Consider the following 22131-nt stretch of genomic DNA (forward strand, 5'->3'; position numbering starts at 1 on the left):
TATCCAGTTGTTTGATCAGACTACATTTTGTTACAAAAAGAACAGTAAAACCTTGCCTTCGCAGTGAATTGCTCATTTTGGCTGGGCCATGGTTACCTTCAGTCTTTTTTGAAGAATGCACCTTTAAATGATAATATGTGCAGCATCTGCATGGGCTTCTACTGATGTCTGCAAAAGACTATAAAGCTGGATGTGATTTCTGGGTACAAGCCTTCCTCCAGAGTTGTAGCTTTCAGGAGGCTGTTTCTTTGAAGGTGTTTACCATTTAAGGCAGTTACATAAAACAAGGCTGGATGAGTTGGCCCACCATCAGCATACCCACCATTCCCTTTTCTTGCTTCTCTGTTAAGAAGTTAAGGTCATTCCGCTGTTACGTTTTGCTTTCTGCATAGCATGACTTTGCATCTTGAGTGGCCTTTTGCATAGCATTATGGGGAAGTGAGAAGGGCTAGTAAACTGGGAAAGCTTCAGGTAGCGAGCTACCTATCTCCTATTAACATTAGTCCTGTTAAACCAGGTTAGACCTGTTCATTCTTCCTTACTGTAGTAAGTAAATAACTTTTCTTGACTTTTTTTAGAATTGGAAAAAGTGTATAGGTGAAACAGTTGCCTTTTTACTCATGAAATAACTTTACTTGAAATTGTATTGAAAATTTTTAATTCTTGTTCCAGGATTCAGTGTTGGAATTTGAGAGTCAAACAGTGGATTCAGCCATTGTTTCCGCACAACCTTTGAACTCCTCACAAAATATCGACATGCCGCAGATGGTTTGCCCGCCAGGTGCGTTATAGTCTCTTCATTCAGGTTACCTGAAGCAGTTGGTTTGGTAGTGCTATTACTGAGGACATTAAAAACTCAAAACATTGGTATTTTGCATTCATGCAACAACCTAACAGTGAGGGAGTCATTGGATCATATATTGCAGACTTGGCATCTTAGTTTTAAGTAGACATCCTAATTTTGTTGGTTGCTGTCTGTGTTGTATGTTGTAGGCATTGCTTGATTGACATTGAGGGCTGTTTTTTTAAGCATTTGGCAGGGTGCATCCTTTTTCACTAATGAGAATTCAGAAATCATTTTGGAAGTGCCATACTTTGACATGCTCACTTGTTCAGCGTACACTGAGATATCACATGCTTCCTGTGCAGGTGTTGCTGTTCAGGCAGTTTAGTCTTAAAAATCATCTCTGAAGAACCTGTTTTCACTACCGTACATGTACACCAAGTATCTGTCTGACCATTGGTTTTACTTATAAAGTCCTGCACTCCACGCGCGTTGCCTGTAGTGACTGTGAGAAGAGCATAAGTGTTAAATCAGAAGTGCCAGAAGATCAGCCCTGACATTGGTGAGAGGAAATAGCTGCTAGCCAGGGCCACTGGAAAGTTATGGAAAGCTTCTTTTGTCAAAAGATGTGGAAATATTTTGTAAAAACTGAAGGCTTCAGTACTCAACCCATACTGCCTGCATTTTGCGTCAAACACAAACTTTTACACAAAAGTGCTGCCATGTATAGATGCTTTTGGTTTGAGCTTTTCTTAAATGCTGTGCAAAGTAGGCCTCACATAGAACATCTTCAAGAAATACAGCCATTCAAATCTATACCTATTTAAACATTCATTTAGAGATGCTGTCTTAAATGGCTTATAATGGAAACCTAAATTATCTGTCTGTTTTGTTGAAAATGAAGTAAGAAACAGATGAACTACTACTTCTCTTGTCCCAAAACTTAGGCTGGAGCATTTCTGTACGAACAGCTCAAGGGCTACGTTGAGACCTTACCCATTAGCTTTTAACATTAATTTCTGAAACCGCTTTCCATTCCCTGTATCTGCTGTGTAGAGTTCATACTTGGTAGTTGGGAACTTCAGTCTATTCCAATTCTCTGCTTGGCAAAGAATGTATCACAAAAGTGTGCCCTAGCTCACTGATTTGGTGGGGGGGGGGGGCACACCATTATGTCAGCAGTGTCCACTTTCCAATTGATTGTCTGGCTATGGTCTTTCATCTTGATCCCATGGAGAGGGCTAGTTGGGGATCTGACCTGAAACCAAAGTCTCATCTTGATCTTACTCCAGGCCTTGCAGCCTGGCTAGTTCCATTTAAATATTTGCCATTGTGTGTTTATTGCAAAATATTGCAGCTTATTGTCATAATATTCAATTTCATAACATTTTTCATGTTCATTAGTTTAGGATTGCATCATTAAAGAATACCATGGGTTCATTGATGAATACTAGACTACCTTGAAGGATCATTTTAAGCCTAGCTGATAACAATGGGCCAGAATAAAACCCTGTACCTTGTACCTGTGACGTGAATACCTTAACCATTATGTAAGGTTTTCCCCCCCTGATGTCAGCAGTGTCTGACATGTCATTGGCTTCTCTCTCTCTCTCTGCTGGGCAAACGTCTGTCACACTCACTATTGTGTACTGTTAGTGAAGAGAGGACATCTTGTATCTCAGGCTCATTTGAGTGTGAAGACCTGGAGGATATTGTCTGTCAAGCGAACAGAGCAAGTTTCATCTTCTCCCAAAGCTTCCCTTTGTATGACACTCTCGGTGGGGGTACTTTAAGGCTTATGATGTCCAGCATAAACTGACTTTGTGCCTCTTCTGCTGAACTGGGGAAAGATTCTTACAGAACCCTGGGTCATTCCCACAATTGTGCTAGCAGTCAAGAATGTAATATTGGAAGCCTGAAAGTGACTATACTCGTACTCTAGCCCTGCAGATGCAAGAAGGTAAATGACACTGCAGAAGCCTTGGCTGAGTGGGTAACGTTAACTAAACATTCCCTATCCTGACTCTGATCTGAAAATGTTCCACAAGTCTCTGCGTTTTGCCAGCTTGCTGTTTGATAAGAAATCCAAAGCTTTGGAAATGTGTTTTGAGTACATTGTCTTGATGCCCTCAACAACTTCACCTTTCCAGATTCAGTTTTGCTGTTTTCCAGACGGTGTAAAGTCCTGACCAACCTGAACATTTGTTTTTCTGAAGAAGGATGCTGTTGAGACATGCAACATGGTGCTTTGGCTGAAACTTTGATTCTGAGGTGCCCCTTGAAGTAGGCAATCAATACGCACATTTTAAGGGGCAAGTGCTATTTAATCTGGCCTCTCAGGACTTAATCTCCTTAGGAGAAAGCAGGCTGCTACCATTGTGGAGGATCTTTGATTCTCCCATTCTTTTTTTTCTAAATCTAACTGTCCTCAAAAGGTTAAAGTGCCTTCACTGAGGTCGCACTGTTTTGCACCATCCCACTGCACACACGCACAGCCACCCATTCATTTATAAGTGGGCTACATTATAGATTTTGCTACAGCAGTACTGAGTTTGTTGAGACTGCCTAGGCCCAGTGGTTCTCAGGAGTTTGCCATGTCAGTGATAATCACAGATGGATTACTTGATTCCCAAACTTTGTTTTTGAAGAGATCTGACAACATAACAGACCATCATAAGGAGATACTGGAGAAATCCCAGACTCTGCTGATGAAAACAGCCAAAGTGACTTTTCCATATTTGAAACTTAGTTTTACTGTCCTGCCTTTGTCATGATTTTTTTTGGGGAGGGGGTTGATTCAATTCTTGGTTTGATGTACCTGGACTGCACCTTGAAGATGTCATATTTCAGTTTGTGATTTTTCAGGGTTTGATCTTGTGTCAGTGTACCTGGATGATATTATACTGACAAGTTTCAGCACGCAAGATTTTGGTTCCACCATTGAAGGTGATGGGTAGATAAAGCTGGGTTCTTGGAGATGGCTGGGCTTTTATGGACCATGTTAATGCCCATAAATTCCAGTACAGACTTGAGATTTTGGCTTTCTTCAGTGTTGAGAGTCTTTATGGAGTAGGCTGTCTTTGTAATCCTTAACACAGTCAGGTTCTTAGTAGACCCATTGAGGAACTTCTGGGGCATCTGCTGTTTAACTTGTGTGGATTTACTTCTTAGGGATAGAGTGTAAATTGTGAGGAAGCCCCATCGGACTACTACAAGAATGCCCTTCACTTGTGTGGATCCAGATGCTGTTTACTGCATATTGCCTAAGCATTTTGAGAAGGCCCGGGAGGTCATGGCCTTGGGTTTATGTGCAACTTCTGCTCAGAGTACAGGCCTGTATCGTGTTGTGTTTTCTGGAGTTCAGGGCAGTTGCAGTCTTGGTGCTGTTCTCATTCTTCAGGGATGTGTGTATTGTGTGTGTATTGCATGGGGCCTGAGAAGTGGCTATGACTGCAGAGCCTCAAGGACCTTATTCGGTGTTGATCCGCTCACTTGCCCCAACAGTGGTAGTGTTCCCACCAGCCTTCCAGTGAGCCTTTCCTTCCTGCAGCTAATTTTTTTCTGGAGACTCATGTTTTACTGGGTGAGGAGCTCACTTGGACTGCCAGTTTAGAGATGCAGGCACCTTTCTGGTCCCAAAAGCTTCATAGGTGGAGCTTTTACAGGTGCCTTTCCCTCCTTCAGTCACACAGCTCATCCGTTGGATGGTATCTAAAAAAAAGTAAGGAAACACAAAGTTGTAACCTTTTTTTTTTTTCAGTGAGACCATGCTTGTGTGTTTAGTTTTGCAAGTCTTGCAGGGGGCCATAGAGAAGGGGCATCACTGTCATTGGTGAACATACCTCAGGAATTGAACTAGCAGGAGGCTCTAGTCTACTTTGACAGTGTTCCCTTTTCTAGAGCTGTGGATTTGGCAGCAGTTTCTAGCTTTCGTCTGAGTGTCTCTCCACTCTGTTGAGCATATAAGGGGATTCCTTTTGTTGTTTCAAAGTTCAGGGTAGAAAAAATAAAACTTCTTGATCATGATCATCTGATTATGTCAATGTTAAGTTGTCAATCTCGCCTTCATTCTTGCTGGATGGGTTCGGAGCCGATCCTCGGCTCCGACTCGGCACTTGCTTTAGCTTGAGAACTCCTTTTACCAGCTCGAGGCAACCCTATATCCCATGATGCAAGGCGGAACTACCCCAGATCTCGTTTGCCGCTTAGCGAAAGAGGTCTCCTTTGCCAGCTGAGGTAAGTTAGTTTTGTCTAAAAGCTTAGTTAGGGATTTATTTCCCCCATTTTACCCTTTTCATAGTGTGTAGTCTTTCTACAGCCCACCCTATTTCCCTTATAGTAAAAAACTTTTAAATTTTTTCATAGTTGTATAACAGTTTTAAGTTAGGCCTAGACCCCATTGGTTAATCCCTACCTGTGTGTGTGTGTTTGGGGATTAATTGTGTGTTTGTTGGGGTGTGTGTTTGACTTCTTCCTCTAGGACTATGTCAAAGGAAGGCAAGGTCTCAGGCTTCAAGAAGTGTGACTCGTGCTGTCAGAAGATGTCTCTGACAGACGGTCACACTTCTTGTGTTTACTGCCTGGGGCCTTTGCACCTGCAGGACTCCTGTGCTTTGTGTCATTCTTTTAGCCAGAGAGTCCTGCAGGAAAGGAGGAATAAATTGATCCTCCGTGGCTTACTTAAGCCAGAAGGTTCTCCCTCTAAAACAGGGTCTAGTAAACCTTCTAAGCCACCGAAGGTTCAGGCTACAGTATCCAAGCCTCCTCCGGTGGCTCCGGCTCCGGCTGGAGCCGATCTTTCTCCTTCCAAGGTAATGGGTTCGGCACCGATTGGTTCCGACACCCGGTCTACTGTGGCCTTGTCGGCTCCGGCTGGAGCCGACACTTTATCCAGCATCGGAGCCGAGAAACCTTCGGCTCCATCTGGAATTCAGGGGACTTCGGCTCCGATGACTTCATCCCGAAAGTGATCTCGGTCCCCTTCGTTGGAGAGTATCCACTCTGCTCCGAGGTCTCCTCTATTGTCGGAGCGGAGCCATCGGAGCCGATCTTCGAGATCTTCCAGGCTGTCTGACCACGATTTAGAGAGGGTGGTAAGCAGGCTGTTAGTCACAGGCACTGGCCAAAATGCTCCATAGCCCGTCTCAACAGACTTCGGCTATTGCTTCACCCCTTGAACTTCCTCCTCCGACTCCCCACCAGAGTTCGGAGCCGGAGCTTCTCGGGACAGCGACTGTTTCGGCGCCGGAGCCGATACATCCTTCGGCTCCGTCGTCTTCGGCTCCGATCTCCTCCTTGAGACCTTCCTTGGAGGGATCCGGTAGTCGAGTTTCCCTTGTCGGCTCTGAGGGGGCTAGTGGCATCGGACCCTTGTCCGAACCCGCTCTCCCTCTCGGGGCTTCGGCTTTGGTAAGCTCGGCACCAACATCGGCCTCGGAGCCTTCCCTCTCAGTGGAGCCAGGAATTCCTGTATCCTCGGAACGGGAATATTCTGGTCTCCCGGGGAGGGGAGCCTTTGAGGTGATGAGGAGTGTCCTGGCTCCTGAGCCAGGTCAACGGTCCATCCCTCTAGCTCCTCCCTCTTTGGTGCCTGTAGACACCTCTTGCCAGCCTCTTGCTCTCAGGCCCAGGGATCCATCGCCCCAGGTTTCCCCATTGGGAATTTCCTCCTCTTCCGAAGTTTCTCCTGATCCTGCAGGTGAACCCCCTCGGAAGAGGACGTGTAAGAGGAAACACACAGACTCCCCCGAGTCTACTACATCTGATACCGACTTAGATGAGTCGGAGGGTTCCCCACGATCCCCCTCTGAGGATGTCTCCTTTTCAGACATCCTTGAGCTCCTCAAACAGAGGGGGAATTGGCCATCCATTGATCCCTCCGAGGATGAGTCTGTATACCTGGAGGCTTTTGGATCCCGACCCTCCACCTCCTGGGTGTCTCCGCCTTTCGACCCACTTATGCAGGTAGTGGCTCGGAAGGCGTGGGCAGCTCCAGATTCTGTGGAACCTGTCCCCAGGAGACCATCCAAGTTTATTACAGCCCCTACGGACAAACAGTTTCTTTCCAAGGGCGTCTCTGTGGATGCTATGGTGGTGGCGGTGGCCACTAAGAAGGAACTGGCGGATCCTTCAGTACCTGTCCATCCTCCTAACAAGGATTCTAGGACCATGGACAGGTATGGAAAGCGGATGTTTTCTTCAGCGACCTTTGCTATGCGTTCGCTGAACTACCTTTGTCACTTCACCAGGCTTCAAAGAGATATTCTCAAGGAACTGGGTGAAGTGGTCCAGGATCCTTCTGCTGCTGGGGCTCAAGAAAAGATTGCCTCACAGCTAGCAATCCTGAATTCCTTATCCAACTCCTCCATGCGGCTCATATCCTATGCAGCCGATGGAGCGAGCAGGGCCCGGCACAGGAGTGGCTCTTAGACGCCAAGCCTGGATGCGGCTTTGTAATTTTGGACCCCTTTAAGGCGTCCTTCACCAATACCCCTTTGATGGTTTGGCTTTGTTCGACCTCAGGTGAAGGATACCTTGACCAGGTGTGAGCAGGACGGTAAAACTCTTTCTGCCGTTGGAGTCCATTTTTCCACCCTTCTAGACCATATCCCAAGGGTCAGAAGGGAGGGAAGATGTGGTTCCAAAGCCCAAGGAGCTACACCGGACACACGTGGTCAGTTTACCCCAGAGGCAGAGGGGTAACAATAATAGACGCCCTAGAGGCAGGGGGTCCTCAGAACCAGGGCAACAGGGAGTCTCTTCCTGAGAAGCCCTTTCAGCACCCCTGAGGTGTTGCCCGACTGTCCACCCTTGGAGGCAGTCGGGGAAGGATTTCTCTGTACCCAGTAGCCTGGCATTCCCTCTCACAAGATATGTGGGTACAGTCGATCATATCTGAGGGTTACAGAATCCCCTTCGAAAGGTATCCCGTACCTCAACAATCCCTTCCAGACATCTCACCCGGTCAAAGGAATTTGGCAGAACAGGAGGTTTCAAAGCTCCTAGGAAAAAGAGCCGTCCAGACTGTGCCGGCAGATCAAGTAGGATCCGGCGTCTACTCTAGATTCTTTTTGGTCCCCAAAAGGACGGGAGATTGGAGGCCAATATTAGACCTGAGCAGTCTAAACAGATTTGTCAAGAAGGCAAGATTCCGGATGGTCACGCTTCAGTCCATTCTGCCCTTTCTGGGCAAGGACAACTGGATGTGCTCTATAGACCTTCAGGACGCGTACTATCACATAAAGATTCACAGGGGCTCCAGAAGGTTTCTCCGCTTTCGGCTAGGGACCAGTCATTACCAATTCAGAGCCCTGCCCTTTGGACTCACTTCAGCCCCCAGAGTGTTTACCAAATGCATGTCAGTGCTCACAGCTCATCTGAGACGTCAAGGATTCCAGGTGTTTCCTTATTTGGACAACTGGCTCCTCTCCGCCTCCACCAGGTGTCAGCTTCTTCAGACCAGAGACTACACTCTGCAACTTTGCAAGAGTTTGGGAATTTCAGTAAATTTCGAGAAATCTTCTCTGCGGCCTTGCCAATCTATCACCTTTATAGGCGCAGAATTAAACACCGTAAAAATGTTAGCCAGACTAACAGATCAAAGAATTCTGGACATCCAAAAATTCGTTCGTATTCTATTGCAGAGCAGCAAGGTCAAAGCCAGATTGATACTAAAGGTTCTGGGTCTTATGGCTGCGGCCATTGTTCTTCTACCATTGGCTCGCTTCCATATGCGTCTTCTGCAGTGGATGTTATTCACTCAGTGGTCGTACCACAGTCTTCCGATGAGGCACGAAATCTTAGTCACAGAATCGTGCAGAACTCATCTGAATTGGTGGATATCTTCCCCTCTTCTTCATCAGGGCCGACCCTTTGTTCCCCCTCCTCCAGTTGCCACAGTTACTACGGATGCCTCTCTGATCGGGTGGGGGGGGCATTATCAGGGCAGGACGGTCCACGGGACGTGGCAACCCATAGAATACCATCTGCACATCAATGTCCTGGAGATGAGAGCGGTGCTTTTAACGTTGCAAGCCCTCAACGACTTTCTTCCCACGGGGACTATTGCAGTACAAACGGACAACATGTCCGTGGTCTGGTACATCAACAAGCAGGGCGGGACCAGGTCTTATCCGTTGTGTCGAGAAGCTCTCAGACTTTGGCAATGGGCAATCTCCTCTCATAGGTTTCTGATAGCAACGCACATCCCCGGCAGGTCCAACCTCTTGGCGGACAGGCTGAGCAGATCCATTCTGATGCCTCACGAGTGGTCTCTCAATCAATCTGTAGTGGATCAGATTTTTCTAAAATGGGGCACACCTTGTTGCGATCTTTTTGCTACTCCTCAAAACAAGTGCCCCGATTTCTTCACCCTCTTTCCCTACCAGGCCAACCCCTGAGAGACTCTCTAACCCAGGATTGGCCCCGGGGACTTCTGTATGCTTTTCCTCCCTTTCCCTTGATTCCACAAGTCATTCAGAAAGCCACCGTTTTGAGGGCCAAGTTGATTCTCATTGCCCCTTACTGGCCTCGACAAATTTGGTTTCCGTCCCTGCATCGTCACCTCCTGGTGCAACCCTGGCATCTGGACCCAGTTCCGGATCTTTTGATCCACCAGTCGGGTCAGCAGCACCGGGCTATTCAATCTCTCAACCTCACTGCTTGGTTGCTCCACTTCCTTCCCTAGCCAGGCTTCCGATGATCTCTGATTCAGTTAGAGACATCTTAGTATCTTCTTTAAAGACTTCCGCTAGAACTGTTTATGCTAGCAAGTGGCAACGTTTTTCTATCTGGGCAAATTCCAGGAATATTGATCCTTTTACTGCTCCTGTGCATTCTGTTTTAGATTTCCTGGCTGAAGTTTTTCATTCAGGATCTTCTTCATCTGCAGTTAAAGTTCAACTGGCTGCTATTTCCAAGTATCATGTTGGCTTGCATGATAATAACATTATGTCTCATAGATTATGCAAAGCCTTTCTGAGAGGAGTTTTTCTCCTAAAGCCGCCGATAAAGCATCCTCCTCCACAGTGGGATCTAAATTTAATGTGGGCATCCTTGATGCTACCTCCCTTCGAACCGTCTGCTTCTTGTTCTTTGAAGTTATTGACCTGGAAAACTATATTCTTACTGGCTGTCACTTCAGCAAGAAGGGTTTCCGAGATTCAAGCTCTCTGCATTCGTTCCCCTTACTTGGTTTTTCATAAGGACAGGGTATCCTTAAGAACGAACCCGTCCTTTCTCCCCAAAGTTGTATCTCAAACTAATATTAACCAATCCATAGATCTACCAGTTTTTTTCCCAAACTATTCTGACAGAGCTGAACAAAAGCTTCATTTTTTGGATGTCCATCGTCAGCTCAGGTACTATTTACATGGAACTAAACAATTCAGAAAATCGGACCAATTGTTTCCTATGCAGAAAACAGGATAGGTCTTCCAGTTTCTAAAGTGACCTTATCCAGATGGTTGACTTCCACCATTTCCTATGTGTACTCTCTCAGAGGCAAGCAGCTACCTTCTAAACCGAAAGCACACTCAACCAGGAGTCTATCCACTTCAGCAGCTTTTCAGGATAGACTTCCCATTGATACCATTTGTGCAGCAGCTACTTGGGCCACGCCTCATACTTTTGTCTCTCATTACAAGTTAGACTTGGCCTCCAGAGACAGGGACAGTTATGGTTCCACAGTTCTCAAGAGTCTGTTCCATTGAGCCACCCCGGATACAGGTGCTAGGGACGCGGTCCCATCCAGCAAGAATGAAGGCGAGATTGACAACTTAACATTTAGAAGTTATGTACCTACCATAACGTTCCATGTTAGTTGTCTTCTCTCGCCTTCTTTCTTGCGTCCCTCCCTCCTTCCCCCTGGCCTGGACAGATCTTGGAGAGTTCCTATCAGGTTGTTTCCTCCTGAGCCTTCATATGAGGAATCTAATTATGAATTTAGTTTCCTAATTATATTAGGTAATCCTTAGCAGGGTAGGTTAGCTACCAAACGAGATCTGAGGTAGTTCCGCCTTGCATCATGGGATATAGGGTTGCCTCGAGCTGGTGAAAGGAGTTCTCAAGCTAAAGCAAGTGCCGAGTCGGAGCCGAGGATCGGCTCCGAACCCATCCAGCAAGAAAGAAGGCGAGAGAAGACAACTAACATGGAACGTTATGGTAGGTACATAACTTCTAATTTTCATTCATTCCTCAACTGTTGGGTTCAAATCTGATCCTTGGATCCGACTTTGCTGCTTCTTCCAAATCTTAGAACGCTGAACTTAAGCTCCTCCCTTTACCCACAATGCCCTAGTCACCTAACTTAACTTGGATCTCGTTTTCTGCCACAGCGTTCAGATGTAGATAGTGAACTGTCAAGTGTGGTTGTCAAACTTTGAGTTTAGCTGTTATTTTCTCTATAGTTGTTAACTTTATTATATTGTTATAGCTTTTATTTTTCTCTTTTCAACCCTTTATCTCAGATTATAAACTTAACTCTTCTACTCTTAGTATTCTACGGTTACCATAGTTTGTATTCTGTCCCTTTATCATACTTGGTACTCTCCTTTTTTTTTTTGGTAAGTTTTTTATTTCTAGTACTTGCGTAAAAAGACATTTCTTAATTTTCCTGTCTTTTTTCTTGAAAAATGTCTGGTAAGTCTTCAGGGTTTAAAAAATGTGGCATCCAGCCACAAAATACCAAAGACAGATACCCATTCCAAGTGCTTCTACTGTCTTGGACCAGCTCATTTGGATTTGGTCTGCAGCATTTGCATGGGATTTATTTCCTGTTCTTAGATAATAAAAACAAGCTACTGCTTTGGGTCTTGCTGCCTTCAGAACCCTTCATCTGTGGCATCTGAGGCTCAAACCCCCAAAAAGATTGGAACGAAAAAGGAGATTCTCTGTCAGGAATCTTGTAAGATCTCATAAACGTACATTGACTTCTAGTTCTCTGCCATCCCTGAAATAAACAAAAATTTCTGATCCAAGGTCAAGATCTGACCAGTCACCCCAGGTCAATTCTCAGTTACCTCTGCTCCCATTGCCTTATTTGGAGCAGTCTCTCCATTACCATTCAAGACGCTCATCCATGTCCACATCCCTTCAGTCTTCCAAGAGCCCATCCGAAGCAGATGTGGACAAAGATGGTGGGCAAGTTCCTCAGGGCGCAGATGCAAATAAGAGTTGTCTGTCTCTGATCAGAAGACGTTGGCATCTTTGACTCCAGTAGTGTCTGCAAGCTGTCCAGCCCGAGGACTAAGGAGCCGAAATGTTGACGCAATCTCTGGGGTGTTGGATTTTACTCTAAAGTTGTCGGAGCCATCTATTCCCCTCAGAGCTTTGTTACTAGACAACTCGGCTCTGACTTCCTTCTCTGGTAGCTTGGCAGCAGAATGGCAGGAGCCAACGATCAATAAGCCTGCCTTGTCAGATCAGTCTGTTTCTGCTTCCCCAGGCATTCTGCCTTTGAGGTAGTTGAGAGAGCCTTCTCTGTTCTTAGAGTTCAGACTTCTTTACCCACTGCGGCTCTGACCCTCTCCAACAATACCATTCAGTTTTGCATCGAGAGTCTGTCATCCATTACACTGGGCCAACCAGCCCAAACCAGTCTCCAGGTAACCCAGCAGGGTATCCTTCTCTTTCCAGTACCTCCTTGGAGCACCGCACTAAGGAGGTTTTCCGGATGAGGAAGTGCAGAAGGAGGCAGACTCTCCAGAAGAATCCGTCACTTACGACATTTACTTTTAAGGGAAAGTGTCCCCTAGATCACCACCCGATGTCTCTCTTGGAGACATCTTAGAACTCCTAAAACAAAGGATTGGTTGGTTCCCCAGTTTACCCTTCGCAAAAGGAGTCAGTGTTCTTGGAGGCCTGAGCTGGCCCATATGTCTCCTGGGTGGCTCTGCATGTAGATGGACTCGTACATTGTTTCTCGATGGGTGTGGAAGGAACAAGCCACAGCTGAGCCCATCTTTGAGACCAGACAGGATCCTGGCACCACCTAAGGCTAGACCCCATTGGAGTAAAGGAGTGCCCATTGATGCTATAGTTTTAGCAGAGGCCACTAAAAAGAAACTGGCAGAACAAAGTTCCTCTTTGCATCCCCCTAACAGGGAGTCTAGGGTGTGAGACAGGTTTGGGAAGCATGCGTATGCTTCAGTGACTTTCACCCTTAGGTTGCTGAATTTGGCATATTTTATGAGACTCCAGAGAGATTTGATCAAATAACTTTCCAAATCCCTCTCTGGGACTATATCCTTTGAGGTAGAGGGTACTATTTCCTCACAGTTGGCTAACCTACATTCTATTTCAAACTTGTCTGTGAAGCTCATCTCCCACATGGCTGTCAGCGGGTTCTGGCATTTATATCAGATAGACATGTCTGGATGCACTTACGTGATTTTGCGGAACCCTTCCAATCTTCTTTCATTAGTGGTCCCTTTGACTAAACCTCCTTATTCAGCTCCAAAGTTAGACGCAGTCTGTAGGTGTAAGCAAGAAGGAAAAACCCTGTCTGCTGTGGGCATACTTTTTCAACTCCTCTGAACCTTTTCTAGGAACTAATGAGGTAGATAGAAAATTTGTTAAAAAAATCCAAGGGTCCCTTCCAAGATCCACATGAAGGCAGTTCCCCTAGGGGCAGAGGGGGGAACTCAAATGGAGGGATAGTATCCTTCCTGCAGAGGTGGTCTGCTTAACCAGGGATCCAAAGATACTTTCTCAGACAGGTTTGTAAGTGCTCCTGAAAGGAGGCATGACTGTCCATCTCTGGAGGCAGTCAGGGATTGTTTATCCCTGGGCCTGGCTAGATATTATAAAAGATCTGTGTGTGCAGAGGATAATATCCAGAGTACATCCTTTTATTCACATGCTGCAGTATTCTTTACTTGAGGGATATCCCTGCCAGAAGGCACCTGTTGTCAGCCAGTAGCAAAATTCTTTTGCCACTCTAGGGTATGTGTTATGTCTGACAGCTGCAGTCTGACATAGGCCGTAAAACAGATGTACGCACGTACCATCCTCAGAACTTTTGTGCTTGCCAGTACGAATGCCAGCTTCGACTATTGTTGGTACAGTTTCCAGTATTTCCAACTTCTGCCTTCAGATAAGTGCCCTGTTGGGCAAACTCCTCTTGTTTATTGTACACTACCATTTTTCCATTCACCCCCTCTAGTATTAAACAAAATCCTTGATGGTTCCACCCAGTCAGATGGAAGCAACAGCACTAGAAATAAACAAGCTGATAAGAGTAAACCAGGATGTACCCCCTGACCAGATAGAATCTGGAACTTATTCAATATTGATTTTAGTTGCCATATAAAAGGGCGGGTGGACTGGAGATAAATTTTGGATCTCAGCAAACTAAATCAGTTGGTTCAACATACAAAGTTTTGGATGGCCACTGTTCATTCCATTTTGCCTTTTGTGCACAAGGGTGACTGGATGGGCCCAATAGGTCTTCAGGATGCATATGATCACATAAAAATGAAAAGACGATCCAGAAGATGTCTATGCTTCTGGCTGGGAGAGTGTCATTAGCAATTCAGAGCACAGTCCTTTAGTCTCACCAGAGTACCCAGGGTGTTAACCAAATGCATGGCAGTAGTTTGCAGCTCACTTGAGACTGCAGGGATTCAGAGTATTTCAATATCTGGATGACTGGCTTCTGACCAGGCATCAACTAATTCAAGCATGGGACACTTGCTCCATTTGTGCTCTCGTGTGTAAATTTCTGTCAATTACAGCAAAGCTCAGCTTAATTCAGCCCACTCTCCTGAGTTTATCATTGCTGTGTTCAATACAATCACTCATATAGCTTTCCTTCCTTTGTTTCGGATTCAAACAGTTCAGTTCCAGGTCAAAAGGTTCATTCAGAGTTCTTCTCTTTCAACTTGACTGATGCTCTAAGCATTGGGATCCATGTATGCAGTAATCATCCTTGTTCAATGGCGAAGTACCATATGAGAAGCTTCCAGTGGGCACTTAAAACTCAGTAGTCCATTTCCCAACAACCGTTATGCAGACAAGTCAAAATAACTCAAGCTTGCAAAAATTACCTTCTCTGGTGGATCCACTCCATTCAAATACAAGGCGGCTATCCATTTCTTTTCCCTCAACCAGAGGGAAGAATGTTGAGAAATGTTAAGATATAGCAGTCTCCAGAAATTCAGAAGACTTTGGAGACTCTGTTGTCCTCCCGTTTTCTATTAATAACATTTCCATGAGGTGCATTTTCAATGTAGCTGATGGAGCATCCTGAGCTGCAGGCTCCGGCATTGCCATGCATCGCCATACTTGGATGCGACTGTGCAGCTTTGAGGATTGCTTTTAAGGCGTCATTTAACAACATTTCCTTTGGCTAATCCTTGTTTGGGCCAAAAGATTAAGGGTGCTCTTACTTGAATCGAGCAAGAAATAAAGATGCTGTCTACCATATGAGTGTGTTTTGCTACCCCTCAGTGAACCTTTGAGGAATAAAAAGGGGGCAAACTTTTGTTTTATTTTTCAGAAAGTCAGTTTTCCTGGGATGCTCCTTCAGAGGGTTCCTTCCAAGGCCGGAGGGACCCGTACTGGATGTCGCCCGCTGGGTAGGAGAGTCTGTGTCATGGCTTCCATGCAGCCTTCTCCAAGCCCTTTTAGTAGCCCTGAATGCTGGCTTTGTCTGTCGTGCTCTGGAGGCAGTCTGTGGTTGCTTGGCTTTTCTCCCTGAAGCCTTGGAGGCCATCACCTCTGAAGCATGGATAGTAGAGTTATATCCAGAGGTTGTACAGTTCCCTTTCTAGAAGTTCCAAGGTTCCATTACAGATGTTTTCCAGACTTTCCACGCTGTTGTACTGCAGAAGGAGGTAGAGATTCAGAAGCTGTTGGCAAACTGAGTTATCTAAGAGGTCACGCCAAACCAACAAAAATTTGGTGTCCACCCAAGGTGGTTCTTGTAGCCAAAGTACAGGGACTTGAGGCCCATTCTGGATTTAAGCCAATTGAATCCTTTTGTGAAACAAAGTTCCAGATGGTCCTGGTGCACTCCATGTACCTCTGAGGAAATGCGACTGTATGAGCTCGATAGACTTTTAGGAACACTTAATATCAGGAGGGAGAAGGACTCTAGGAGGTTTCTGTCCTTCCAGCTGGTGGCCAATCATGGTCAGTTTAGAATCCTGCCATACAGTCTTGCTAACCCCCCACCCCGGGGTGTTCAAGTGTGTGGCAGTGGTTGTAGCCTGGCTCCAGCTGCAGGGTTTTCAGGTCTTCCTTTACCTGGACGATTGGCTCCTCTCTTAACCCCGCGAGAGGATCACTTATGACCAGAGACACTTTACTTCAGATAACGGACTATAACCCCTAACAGGCCACAACTGGAGTAGTCTACAACCTATTCACAAATATGGAAGTCATAGGTTGCCATTTGGATACTGTCAAATTCCCAAGCTCCCACTTTCCAGAGTGATTAGCCTTTCATCTCGGGCAGTATCGGTGCTTGCCCTTTCAAAGTTTACAGCTCATGCAGATGATTGTGTTTCACTGTTGCAGTCATTACATTTGGGTAATCCTGCTCGCAGGTTGCCCTCAGTCGGCCTGAATTCCAAAGTCTTGGGTCCTGCGTCGGTTGCTGTCGCCTCTTCCCTGACGTAAGGTCATCAGGGGTATAAAAGAAGCTGCAGACGCCATTTTTTTCGGTCTTTCTTGCTGCGCGGTGCCCGAAGCAGAAGCAGTTCGTAAGTGCCGGTCGGCCAACTCCTGAAATTTTCGTGTTAGAGTTGCAGATCCAAAGTCTTCATTAAAAGCTAAATACCCTTTTGGGGAAACCTTTTTCTTGCTCCAGACCGATGTCAGAAAAATTTAATTGTGTTTCTTGTGGGAAGCAAATACCTCATAAGGACTTTAATTCTTACTGTTTTCCTTGCCTAGGCCCTGACCACAACGTTTCAAGTTGTCGGTTTTGTGCTAGATTTAACCAAAGCACTATTAAGCATCTGTACGATTTTGCACTAAGCTATTTTGGGCGCAGATTTAATTATACAATGTCGTCGGATAGCCATCCGACTACCGGAGTTAACAAAAAGCGCAAAGAAAAAGACAGGCAACCGAGGTCCCAAACCGACGAGGCTTCTAAGCCAGTCGCCGGTTCTCAGTGAGGTGCTTTTGCAGCCCATGACTCCCGCTACTTTAGAGTCACAGGCTGCTACCGACTCCCACGTGAAGTCAGACAGGCCGCTGGAGACTCAAGGTATTGGAGCCTCGGGGATTATTCCCTCAGATGGGTACGGAGCCGCTGAGCAGGCATCTGCTTCTGAGGGTGTATTCAGACCAAAACAGTTATACATTAAACATACTTCAGCTTCAAAGGCAAAGACTAAAGCACCTTCAAAAGCAAAGAAACAAGTCCACCAACCACATGGACAGGCCTCCATGCCCAAAAAACAGATGCTCAAAATGTCCGAAGACTTAATTACCTTGATCAGGGGTTTCCATCCCCCTCCTGATAAGAGGCCTAGGCAAGAGACAGAATATGAATCTTCAGATTAGGTTTCCATTTTTTCTGATTCCTCTTCTGATCAGGAATATTCTCTTCCCCCCCATGAGGATTCTGATGCTGAAGAATCTATTTCTTCAGCTTCTCCTTAGGACTATTCCTTTGGGGAAACCTTGCATACCACGAGGGAGCATTTCCACTGGGAGAGCAAACATTTTTCAGAATCTAAGAAGAGGCTCAGGGACTTGCTTCTACTACCTCAACACAGGCCTCTAGCTAATTCCATCTGTGTTAGACATTGTAGATGTGTTTTCAGAGTCTAGACTGACCCCTGACTCCTTACCTCCAGTTCCTGTTAAGCCTGACAGATACTACAGGGTTCCTGACTTGCATAAATTCCTTTTCAAAAACCCTGCTGCAGACCCAGAAACTATTTCGCAGGGTCCCAAAGGGGCTAAGGCTTCCACTGCAAAAAACCCTACACCCTCAGACAGAGATTCTAGGACACTGGATAGATGGGGAAAAAAGATTTACACATCTGCTACCTTGGCTATAAGGGCTTTAAACTGCCAGTTTCATATGCTCACATATCAGCAATATGTCATGATACTGCTTAAACAGAAAATGTTGGTAAATTCTGAATGTGCAGACAAAGAAATGCAGGATTTACTGCATGCAGCTGAACAAGTTGGAAAGCATACTTTGCAATGTGGTTTTGATTCTTTGGAGGCCTCCTTGCACCTAATTACAGAGCTGTTACGAGTTCTGTAATTAGGAGGCATGCTTGGTTAAAGGAACAAACTCTGCCTGATCATTTCAAAGCTAAATTATGAAATGCACCATTACATCATGATGCCTTGTTTGGTGTTAAGGCAGGAGAGGTGTTAAAGAAAATGGAGGACAAAGCTAAATCTATGCTAACGGTCAAAGATTTTTTACAAGTGCAGCCACCTAGGTTTAGCAGACACTGGCCCACAAAGAATTGGTTCTTTCCAGTGTCAGACAGACTTCAAAGGGGCAGATCCAGTCACCCTAGAGGCAGATCCCAGCTGCAAGGTTTGTACAGGTCTAAGCAATGGGGTGCTTCTACCTCCAAAAGTGGAGAAGACTAATCACAACCATACATGAAACAGTCCCAGTGACTTCCCCTTGCCTGCACCAAGCACTTATCTACTGGCAGCACCCTTAGGGGGAGAAAATAACACTTTTTTCTCAAAATTGGCACATTATAACCCAGGACAAATGGGTTCTAGATAGTGTCACAAGGCTACAAGTTTCACTTCCATACCCTGCCAAGGGCAAACGGTTGGCCAGACCTGCCAAAAAATCAATGGGCAGAGGCTCAAAAACAAGTCTCATCCCTCATGGACATGGAGGCTATTAAACAAGTGCCATAGCAAGAGCAGGGATAAGGATTTTACTCGACTGTTCTTTGTACCCAGAAAGGACAAAGCATGGAGACCAATACTGGACCTGTCTATTCTAAACACTTTCCTGGATATACCAAAATTCAAGATGTTGACCTTACAGCCGCTTCTACCCATGCTGGGCAGAAAGGCTTGTCTCGTCACTTTAGACCTAAAAGAGGCATACCTGCATGCCCCAGTCAATCATGCAGAAGATACCTCAGATTCAAGGTTGCTTCAAAGCATTACCAATTCTCTGCACTGCCCTTTGGCTTATCTACTGTGCCCAGGGTCTTCACAAAGTGCCTGGCACCAGTAATTGCTTTCTGCAGACAAAGAGGAATACAAATATATCCTTACTTGGACGACTGCCCCATTCAAGCAGAGAACAAGGACATTCTATTACAGCATCTGGCGTTTGCAAAAAGACTTTTAATATGCCTATGGTACACAGTCAACAAAAAGAAATCAAAACTAGTACCCTCTCAAGAGATAATATTCCTTGGTGCAAGCTTAAATACAACCGCCCAGATGGCTTATCTCACGCCAGACAAACAAAGGCAACTGACTACCTATTTCAAGGAAATGGCAACAAAGGCCCAGTTATCTGCAAGAAAAATTTTGCAGGCTTTGGGCTTCATGGCATCCTGCATCCTACTAATTCCATATGCAAGACTGCATATGAGGAAACTTCAGTGGTACCTAAAAAGTGTCTGGACGCAACATTGCCACAGCCTGGAAACAATGATTACTCTCATTCCCTGCCTGCAGCAGGAGTTTCGATGGTGGGCTAAGGCTTGTCACCAAAACAATGGACAGCCATTCTCACTTCCCCCAGCCAGGCAGAACCTAACGACGGATGCATCAGATTATGCCTGGGGGGGGCACACATGGCAGGAAGAGGCATTCAGGGCACTTGGTCCACAAATCAAATGCATCTACATATCTATCAAAAAGAGATGCTAGCTGTTCAAAATACCTGGACAGCCTTCAAGGACCTAATTCATCCGGGACAACTACTGATAGACATACCACGGTCATGTGGTACATAAGCAGGGGGGGGGGCATGCATTCTTACCCCCTTTGCAGTCTAGCCATGACTCTATGGGACACAGCATTGACTTACCAAGTGCATCTGCAAGCACAATTCCTGCCAGGAAAGGACAGTACTCTGGCAGACGAACTAAGCAGAAACCTCATGGATCCCCACGAGTGGCACCTGGATTCACAAGTCTTCAGCATGATGATAAAGAAATGGGGACGCCCAGACATAGATCTATTTGCCTTCCCTCACAACTGTCAACTAAAAAGATTCTGCACAAGGACTTATCACAGGCAAGTATCGAAAGTGGACGTCTTATCTTTCAACTGGAAAAACCTGTCAGTATTTGCCTTTCCTCCACTGCCTCTCCTCCCCAAGGTACACCTAAAGGTGAGAGGAGAAACCAAAAATGATTCTGATTGCCCCAGACTGGCCCCGTCAGTACTGGTATCCGATCTCAAGGAACTTGTCTCAATGCCCAGCCTGGACCTTACCTCAAATACCTCACCTACTGTCCCAACAAAATAGATTCTGCACAGCCAACTCAAGACTCTAAACCTGGCAGCATGGCGGATATTGTAGCCATACAAAGCACACCTCTCAGTAAAGCTGTTTGGAAGCCAGAAGGCCTAGTACTAGAAAATCCTGTGCTGGAAATTGGAAGAGATTTTGTGCTTGGAAACATGCTCAAGGAACTGAGACAGCTGTACCAAATATTCCTCAGATTTTGCAATACTTCACTGAGATGCTGGACAAAGGCCTATCTTTTTCATTAATTAAAATGTATGCGCCTGCCATTTCGGCTGATTACAATACAGAGCCATCACTCTTTCCTCATCCTTTATTAAGGCAGTACCTCAGAGGAGCCAAAAATATAAGGCCTCCAAGGAGACCGCCAATTCCTGCGTGGGACCTCAATTATGTCTTGGAAAAAACTCATCCTACCTCCGTTTGAGCCAGCTTCTGCTGCGGATATAAAGTTCTTATCTTGGAAAACAGCTCTGCTCCTAGCAATAACTTCTGCAAGACTAGTATCAGAGCTACAGGCACTCATGGCTGTGGAACCTTTTATCATTTTGTATCCAGACAGGGTCTCTGAGGACAAACCCTACATTTATGCTTAAGGTGGTGTCCAGTGTGGCTCTTAACCAAACTATTCATCTGCCAACTTTTATCCAAATCCACAGAACAAGGGGGAGAGAATACTGCATTCTTTGGACGTGCACAGACGGCTTAGATTCTACTTGGACACGACCAAAGTTTTCAGAAAGACAGAGCAATTACTAATGACATATGCTGCAGTATCACAAGGATAGGCTATCTCAAAGCTGACTATTTCAAAGTGGATAGGCCACTGCATTCATTACTGCTATTTGCACCATGGCAAGCCAGTGCCTAAGGGCATTAGGCCGCATTCAGCCAGAGCTGCAGCCGCCTTTCTCAGGGGAGTACCAACCAAGGACATTTTAGAGGCTGCTACTTGGAGTTCACTGCACACCTTTACAAAGCACTATCATCTGCCACTCTACTCTAAATCCAGGGCAAGCTTTGCCACTGCAGGGCCTCATAGCCGTTCCTAATGCTGTTTAGCTCCAACCTTCTAACCATAGCTTTGGGACTCTACCCAAATGTAATGACTGCAACAGTGAAATGCAAAGAAAATAGTACAGTTGTGTACACTTAACATAAATGTAGATGTTAGTGTATTCACTGTTGCAGTCCAGGTTACCCACCCGCCATCCCCGTTTCTTCTGATGGAACCCATCTTTCCTTCTCTGAATTATACAACCTATGTGGTGTATTTGCTTGTAGATGAAGGTAAAGTTTATATTGGTGCATGTATTTTTACATATATTTTTTATTATTATTATTTTATTTATTTAACATTTGTTGACCGGGAATATATAAATTTTTGCTACCCTTTTAGGGGGCACCTGACATCTGGGGCAAGAAAAACTAAAGAAAATGGCGTTGGCTGCTTCTTTTATAACCCTGACGACCTGACGTCAGGGAAGAGGTGACAGCAGCCGACGCATGACCCAGGACTTTAGAATTCAGGCCGACTGAGGGCAACCTGCCAGCAGGATTAGCCAAATGTAATGACTGCAACAGTGAATACACTCTTAACATCTACATTTATGGTACGTGTACACAACTGTACTTTACGTCCCTCATGGATATGGGGGCTATTCAGCCAGTGCCAGAACAGGGAAAACGACAAGGGTTTTACTCAAGACTGTTCTTGATGCCCAAAAAAGACCAAGCCTGGCGCCCAATACTGGATTTATCAATTTTGAACACATTCCTGGACATTCCAAAATTCAAAATGGTAACTTTGCAGCAGCTTCTGCCCATTCCGGGCAAGAAGGCTTGGCTAGTGACTTTAGACTTGAGGCGTACCTGCATATCCCAATAAGGGAATTGTGCAGAAAATACC

The 22131-nt window shown here is 45.5% G+C and overlaps 1 protein-coding gene across 7 annotated transcripts in view; it reads left to right on the plus strand.

The window, feature by feature from the left end:
• CAPRIN1 (cell cycle associated protein 1) overlaps positions 1-22131 on the plus strand; it is a 2078829-nt gene that overhangs the window by 1021234 nt on the left and 1035464 nt on the right. For all 7 annotated transcript variants that reach the window (XM_044082838.1, XM_044082839.1, XM_044082842.1 and 4 more), the window contains one exon: positions 673-781. In XM_044082838.1, the coding sequence (XP_043938773.1) occupies positions 673-781 (109 nt within the window). The remainder of the gene's footprint in view (positions 1-672; positions 782-22131) is intronic.

Source organism: Protopterus annectens, chromosome 9.part0, assembly GCF_019279795.1.
Source record: "Protopterus annectens isolate FY-2018-M chromosome 9.part0, PAN1.0, whole genome shotgun sequence".
Lineage (NCBI taxonomy): Eukaryota > Metazoa > Chordata > Ceratodontiformes > Protopteridae > Protopterus > Protopterus annectens.